At 63.1% G+C, this 7,558-nt stretch overlaps 1 protein-coding gene across 1 annotated transcript; it reads left to right on the top strand.

Annotated features, from left to right (window-relative positions):
* The first annotated feature begins 89 nt into the window (after window positions 1-89).
* On the top strand, window positions 90-3,786 carry LOC111148809 (H6 family homeobox 1). Its single transcript, XM_022505624.1, has 2 exons — window positions 90-486; window positions 3,137-3,786. The coding sequence occupies exons 1-2, from the start codon at window positions 90-92 to the stop codon at window positions 3,784-3,786; spliced, it is 1,047 nt and encodes a 348-aa protein (XP_022361332.1).
* Window positions 3,787-7,558: the final 3,772 nt, after the last annotated feature.

The following is a 7,558-nucleotide window of genomic DNA, read 5'->3' as shown; positions in this document are numbered from 1 at the left end:
GCGGCCGCCGGGGAGCCGCGCGCCACAGTCCCCGGCCGGGGCCCGGGACCCCTGAGCAACGCGCAGAGCCCGACGGGCCCGCGGCCGCGATGCCGGACGAGCTGACAGAGCCTGGGCGCTCCACGCCGGCTCGCGCCTCCTCCTTCCTCATTGAGAACCTGCTGGCGGCCGAGGCCAAGGGCGCCAGGCGCGCGGCCCAGGGCGGCGGCGGCCGCGAGGACGAGGAGGACGACGACGACGATCCGGAGGACGAGGACGCGGAGCAGGCGCGGCGGCGGCGGCGGCTGCAGCGGCGGGGGCAGCTGCGCGCGGGCGCGGGGCCCGGCGGGGAGGCGCGGGCGCGGGCGCTGCTAGGACCGGGCGCACTGGGCCTCGGTCCCCGGCCGCCCCCCGGCCCCGGGCCGCCCTACGCGCTGGGCTGCGGCGCCGCGACGCACTGGTACCCTCAGGCGCACGGCGGCTACGGCGGCGGCCTCAGTCCCGACAGTGAGTGGGGGCGCCGGGAGGGGTGGGCGGACGAGGACCGTGCTCGTGGGCTTTGGGTCCGTCGGAGGCCTTTCGGGGCCGCCCTCCTCCTCGCGTGTGGCGGGGTGGGTTTGGAGGCCCGCTCCTCGGGACGGGGTCACCACACGGCTTAGGCGTCACCCCCCGTCGCCAGGCTCTGAGAGTCCGAGGGAGGCTGGAGAGCCAGAGGAGAGGACCCAGGGACCACGGGCTGCTGAAGCCCAGCAAAGGAAGGGGCATGGAAAAAGACAGGGAAAGACGGAGAGCAGAGAGAGGGTGGGAAAAGAGAGAGGGAGGGAGGAAGAAGGAGAGGGATGTGGGGAGAGAGGAAAAGAGAAGAGGCAGACACAGCAGTCCCGCGGGTGATGGTGAGAAGACCCGGAGGTAAGGGGCAGAAGAAGTGAAGACAAAGTAGAGTCCAACCCGGAAGTGTGAAGGGGCTGGAGTAGAGGGAGCCACTGTTGGGGGGCTGGATAGTGGAGGGGGGAGCGTCTGTTCCCCCAAAACCCCATCTCTGAGAGTTGCAGACTGGGGCTGGGGCCTGCGAGGCCTCCCTCTCGGTCCTGGGCCAGAAGGGAGCCTTTCTGAAGCCCCCAGACCCACCCCTCTCTCTTCCTTTTCTGCCCCTCCCCCTCCCTTGCCTTTGTTCCCTGCTCAGGGCTCGGATGCTGGGAGTGGGGGTTCTCAGCCCCAGAGCTGCTCACCCCTCTTGCCCTGAGTTCTGCTTGCTCTGCCCGGACTCACCGCCCCCCTTGGGGACCTGCCCTTTGGAGGAAAACCCCTGGGAGGAACACCAGGAAGTCAATGGAACGCTGGCCCCCCAGGCCTGGCCATTACCCCCCCCCCCACACATACACACTGTAAAGCCAGTGTGAGGACTGTTCCAGGCTCTTGCTCCAAAATCTGTTAGTGTGTACTGGGGGGTAGGTGGCCAGACCCCTGTGGATAAACTCCCCACCTGGATGGGGAGTGATCCTTCTGCGAAGGGACCCACTTCCCAGAACCCATACCCAGAAAAGTCTGGGGTTTCCACCCCTTTCACGTACACTGGATCAGGGCTCTAGCATTTCCCTGAAATCAAGTGACCACATTTAGTGCCCCCCCCACCCCCGACCCAGGAATGTTTCTGAGAAGGTCTGGGGGGGTGAGCTGTGGTCCCCACCTTGCCCCAGGTTCCCTTGCCCCCCCCCCACCACCCTGGTGGCCAACTCCTGAAGATGGGGCTTCTTATTTCGTGCAATGCGGGTTAGGGTCCAGGTTTGCCACCGAAGCTGGCAGGCCTGGAGTGGTGTCTTGGGGTAGCGCGTGGGCCTCTGTGAGTCTGGGTGCTTAGGGTGCTGTGAAGAGACAGGCTTCTCCTGTCTGGTAGCACACCGGCCGGACTGGACCTGACTCCCCATCAGGCACCCAGAGGGCTCGCACCACGCAGGGTTGGGCAGGGGCACATACACGACTCCACACACCCCCAGGGGCCCGAGCCACCATACAAGCCGAGCTTTGTGGGCATACCTTGTAAACACTCATGTTGCCGGCAGACCCTGACTTCCGAGGGCACGGGCTGCAGGGGCCAACCTCCACTTAGACCTACCAAGCCTTGGCACAGGGTGGGGGGAAGGTGGAGGGACTCAAGCCAAGGGGAGGCGGAAGGGCATGCTGACCCTGATTGGCCTGCACCCCGCAGTCTGGGGGTGGTGGTGCAGGAATATGGACATGCACCTGGCAGCCTCCTTCACCTGGAGGCACTGTCCCCATCCCGTGCCAGTCCTGGGGGGCATCTCCTTACTGTTGGGAGATCAGGTGGAGCCCGGCATTTGGAGCACAAGCTCAGGAACCCTTGGGGCCCTTCTGTAATCCCAAGCCCCTAGGCTCAGCCAAGGCTGCAAGAGCGGTGGGGATGCCATGCAGCTGCTGTGTTTCTGCGGAGCCCCGTTTGTACTTGTGCTGGGGAGAATGGACAGGCAGGCCTCAGTGGGCGTCTGGGTGAGGGGTGCAGGAATTGGAGAGGGGGTGGGGATCCCAGTGCCACCTGGAGTTTTGTCTGGGGACTGTTTGCATGCATTTATTCTCCTTCCCAGGGATGTTTCTGTGCAAGCGGGACTTTTTCTGTCTGTCCGCATATGCAAGTGGCTGGGGAGGGTCACTGCAGGTCTTCGTTTCTGTGTTTGGGGGGCTTGGCATAGTGCTGGGTGCTGGGAGTCAGGGTGCCCTTGTTTGTAATTCAGAGGGGAGGATGTCAGTCCTTCCTCCGGGGCCCTGTGCCGACTACGATTCTTCGATTCTTCGTCGTGTTTCAGTGTGGAATCACTGGTTTCGGGAATCTCTTTTCTGTGTTTCTGTTTGCATTTCTGTGTTTCTTTTCTTTCCTCTCTCCCCTCTCATCCCCTGGTGTGTATGTGCAGCGCTGAGCCAGGATGTGTTGCCAGCCTGCTGGTTTGTAGTACCGCTCACCTCCTCCCACCTCTCCCTTTCTCCATCCCTGGGTGAGCTCTCCAGGCAGCGGCGCGGGGATGCGTGGGGACCCGTTTTGCAGGCAGCTGTGGGAGAGGCCGCGGGTTGGGGGAGCGGCCAGCCGCAGTGATTGGGTCTGGGGATTAGCCCCAGAACCAACCGTGTGTCCCTCTCTCCCCTGCAGCCAGCGACCGGGACTCACCGGAGACGGGCGAGGAGATGGGCCGCGCGGAGGGTGCCTGGCAGCGGGCCCCGGGAGCCGTGCAGCGAGAGGCGGCAGAGCTAGCGGCGCGGGGCCCAGCGGCCGGCACGGAGGAGGCGTCCGAGCTGGCCGAGGCCCCCGCAGCGGCGGGCGAGGCGCGCGGCGGAGTCGGCGTCGCTGGCGGTCGCAAGAAGAAGACGCGCACGGTCTTCTCGCGCAGCCAGGTCTTCCAGCTCGAGTCCACTTTCGACCTGAAGCGCTACTTGAGCAGCGCGGAGCGCGCGGGCCTCGCTGCCTCCCTGCAGCTTACCGAGACGCAGGTCAAGATCTGGTTCCAGAACCGTCGCAACAAGTGGAAACGGCAACTGGCCGCAGAGCTGGAAGCGGCCAGCTTGTCCCCGCCGGGCGCGCAGCGCCTCGTCCGCGTGCCGGTGCTCTACCATGAGAGCCCTCCGGCCTCAGCCGCCCCCGGCCCACCGGCTGCCGCACTGCCCTTCCCGCTAGCGCCCGCCGCGCCCGCGCCGCCACCGCCGCTGCTTGGCTTCTCTGGGGCCCTCGCCTACCCGCTGGCCGCCTTCCCGGCAGCTGCCTCCGTGCCCTTCCTGCGGGCGCAGATGCCCGGCCTGGTGTGAGCCCCACCTGCTGGGCCCACTGCCTGGGGCCCCTGGGGACCTCTGGGGCAGCCCAGGGAGCGCTGGGGGAGGGCCCCTCTGTGCCAGATAGCAGGCTGCACAGCCGGCCAGAACCCTGTCTGAAGCTTGTCCAGAATGTAACAGAGATGTCTTCCACCTCGGCACCCAGACAGGCTGGACTTGTGGCAGGGAAGAGGACATCCAGGAGAGACACTGTGCCCTGTGGCCGGCAGCTCTGGCAGGACAGGCCTCCACCAGGGAGCAAGTTCCGCCACCTCCCACTGCCCCACTGCGGCCAGCCAATGCCCAGGCCCACTCCACCAAGGCCAAGAGGCTGTTCAAGGTGCTTCAAGGTGACCGCTCCCCAGCACGGCCCCCACCCCACATACATGTCCCTTCCCAGGACCGCGCAGGACCCCGACAGCAGGCTTCCAGAGGACTGTGACCAGCCTCAAGGCCTTGGCAGTGGGCCCTGTGGAGGGAGACCCCCAGGGCAAGTGCCCCTGCACGGGGAAGGGGCGAAGACCGGCCAGTGGCCCCAGCGTCAGAGTGTCCCTTCCGCAGACAGGGCCAGGATGGGGCTTCTCTCCTGGGCCATGGCCTCCAGTTCTTCTGGTGAAGACTTTTTTAAAAAACGAATCTACTTATTTGCGTACGGAATAAAAGGGACGTTTTCTGGACTGTTTCTGCTGCTTTGTGATCACTGGGGCGGGGCCCCTCCTCTACTAGCAGGCCACCGTGGGTCCTGTCCATCCATCAGTCCGTCCCTCCTTCCTGGAGCTCTTTCTGTGCCGACCAAGGACCGGTGGCAAGGTGGAAAGGGCAGGCAGGAGTCCAGATCTGGGGACTCCTTGCTCCAGCCCCCATATCCTGGGAGGCCCAGCTGGTCCTCCGGGGGACTTTGCCGCAGGGAAGGTAAAGGGTTGGGGGGGAGAAGGGGGCTCTGTAGCCTGTGTCCCACCAGGGAAGGTAAAGGGTTGGGGGGGAGGAGGGGGCCATGTGGCCTGTGTCCCACCGTTCTGGGACCTCCATGAAATCTAAAAGCCGTGAGTCAGGTGGAGGTGGAGCCCAATTGCCTCTGGCACAAGGGGCTTTTGGCTGTGGCTGTGTGGGTCCCCCCATTCACAGCCCCTTTGTTAATGGCCATCTCTAACTATATGGGTTTTTCTTTTGGCCCAAACAAAACACAGACACTCCTAGCAAGGTCAGGTGGGGAATGGTGCTCTCCAGCCTCTCCTCAGTCCCTGGGCCATCTACAATCTCTGGCAAGCTTCAAGGGGGTATCCAGGTCGGTGGGCAAAGCCCCAGCTCAGGGCCTGAGTTTGTGCGCTCAGAACAAAAGCTTATTTCAGTAGTCTGGATTACATGATGGCCATTCAGGCTCTGTCCACCCCAAGATAGGCTGTTACAAGGTGACTACAGGGTCCCTTGCAAAGCGGGAGAGATGAAGGACCCTCTGTGGGGTATGCTTCTCCAGTTGGGGAGAGAGGTCATTTGGGGCTAGAAATTTGGGTCCCTTCTAACAGAATTGAGCCCCCCTTGGAAACCTGTGTCTGTCCCTCGGCTTCTGGCTCTTGGGCTGAGATGTAGTGACCGGCCACACCAGGGGCTCCTTGCTCGCAGAGGTGGCGCCAGACAGACCAGGAGAAGGTGCCAAGGGGGTCTACCCTGCGCTGGTGGTCCATCCGTCTGTCTGCCCCTGCCATCCAGCTCCTGTATCTGGAACATCCCCAGCCCAAGGGCCAGCCAGCTCCCAGTGCCCGGAGGCCAGGCCTGGAAAGTGGGGCCTCCTGGTGGGGGTCAGCCCATGGGTTGGGTGGTCCTTGGCCTCTAGGTCCTTGCCTTCTGGCTTATGGTGCCCTCTGCATAAGAGAGATTACTGGGCTCCCCCCCCCCACCCAGCCCCTAACCCCACAGGTGCATTCCCGAGGTGGCAACCTTGGCCTTCCTTGGGCCCTTCAGGGGCCAGCTGTCCTCCTCTTTGGGCTGGTGGGGGAGCTGCCCCACACTGCTTTTCTCCAAACTAGGTTTTACTGAACTTTGGGAGGGACTTCTGATCTGCTTCAATTAAATGAATTTCCTGCTAGTTATTTTCCAAGGGTGTGGCTCCTGGTCAGTGGCCAAGGTGGACCTGGGGGTGCTCAGGAGGCCCCTCCAAGGGCAGCACCAGCCCATCTCTCCCTCTCTGCTCCCTCCCACTCTCCCCACCCTGCCCTAGGTAGGCCTCAACGTTCCTGCTCCTGCCTTGGGCCCCACCTGGGGCCCATCCCTTCTGTTCTTCTGGTGCTTTCCTGGTGGGCTCAGGCAGGCAGCAGTCCTCCAAAGGACGCCAGCCCACCTGGGCAGAGGCCTCTGGGGCCAGCGCGGGTTCTGCTGGATACTGCCATCCCCTCTGCCCCCTTTTCTTCATGCCAGACGGGTTTGGGAGCTCTGGGGAGCACCCTCTCTAGGATACAGAGAAGAAATGGTTTTTGAGAACAGTTAGGGTCACGGGGACTCAGACGGTACAATGAAAGCCCAAGTCAGATTATCACTAGGAGACAATCATTTTATTTAACTGTTTATGGCTGATGCGGGTACAGTCCCCAGGTAGCCTGGTGACCCTGCTGACCGCAACTCCCCACTGAGCAGGTGTGGCCAGGGTCCCAAGGCGGGTCACCCTAGGCAGTGCGGGGTGCTGCTGCCTGCGGGGGTCCACAGGTGAGGGAGAAGGGGAAGGAGAGTGCACGTGCTGCATCTAGGAAATCTGTTCTGCCTCCTGGGAAGCCAGCCAGCCCAGGGACCGTCACCCTCACTGGCCACCCAGCCTGTGTCTGTCACCGCATCAAGGGAGGAAGGGTCTGTAGCTGCGAATTCGGGCAGGATTTGGACAAAGGGCTGTCTTTCAATGGAGTAGTGAAAAGTTGATCTGTAGAGAGGCTTTCTTGCCTGTGGGCTCTGAGGTCTGTGGATGGAGGGAGCCAGGAGGTAGAAAGAAGGGCTGTGTCGGCTGTGAGGGAACAGCTGGGGTCCAGGAGCCTAACTTCAGAGTCCAGACCTGGGTTAGGCCAGTCTGGGCTCCGGGAAGCTGGCTCCCCCCCCCCCATTCTGAGCCAGCACACTGAGTGTTGCGGCAGGGGTGCCACAAAGCAGAACAAAGCACAACTCACAGCCCAGGGAACCCTAGAGGGCGCGCCGGTCCAGGCTGGGGATGCGCTGGCCCCAAGCTCCAGCAATATCCATCACGAAGAACCCAGGGCTCAGCGACCCTGCTCCTGGCAGATGATGAATGTCTTCGATCACTTACCACCACACCTGCCCTGCCCCCTCTAGAACCCACCAACCTCACCTCCTCCTTCCATGAGGCCCAATTCCTGCTACAGAGGACTGGTGGACTGTGCTGGGGCTGCTGGTTGCAGAGTCCCTGAGCCTAGGCAGGGCTGAGGGGCTCTGGAAACCCGGGGCAGGCCCACCTCAGCCCAGGCTCAGCCCCCCTCCCCTCAGTGACTTTGAGCAAATCCCTCCTCCCCTCCATGCCTCAGTTTCCCCACGACAGACCTATGTGAAGACGGCGGTCTATAACCTGTAAGTGCTTCCCCTTCTCTGATCTGAGCAAGGTGGCGAGGTTCCTGGGGCCAGGGCCATAGGGATACCCTCGCAGTGATGTGCAAACACGGGGTGGGAGGGGAGCAACACCCCGCCCCCCCCACACACACACCACACAGTCCCCTGCTCAGTCCTTTCCCCAGGCTGACCTTCCACCAACTCTGCCCTGAAAAGAACTTGGAGAATC

This window comes from Enhydra lutris, unplaced genomic scaffold (assembly GCF_002288905.1).
Source record: "Enhydra lutris kenyoni isolate GAN:26980312 unplaced genomic scaffold, ASM228890v2 scaffoldscaffold21, whole genome shotgun sequence".
Taxonomy (NCBI): domain Eukaryota; kingdom Metazoa; phylum Chordata; class Mammalia; order Carnivora; family Mustelidae; genus Enhydra; species Enhydra lutris.
Note: the sequence above shows the minus strand (reverse complement) of the source record. Positions and strands in the feature narration are given on the sequence as shown.

Excerpts from the sequence above, each read along its gene's own strand:
- LOC111148809 (XM_022505624.1), top strand. The coding sequence starts at position 90 with ATGCCGGACGAGCTGACAGAGCCTGGGCGCTCCACGCCGGCTCGCGCC. Across the intron at positions 487-3,136 it reads CGGCGGCCTCAGTCCCGACA|CCAGCGACCGGGACTCACCG; the intron begins GTGAGTGGGGGC and ends TCTCCCCTGCAG.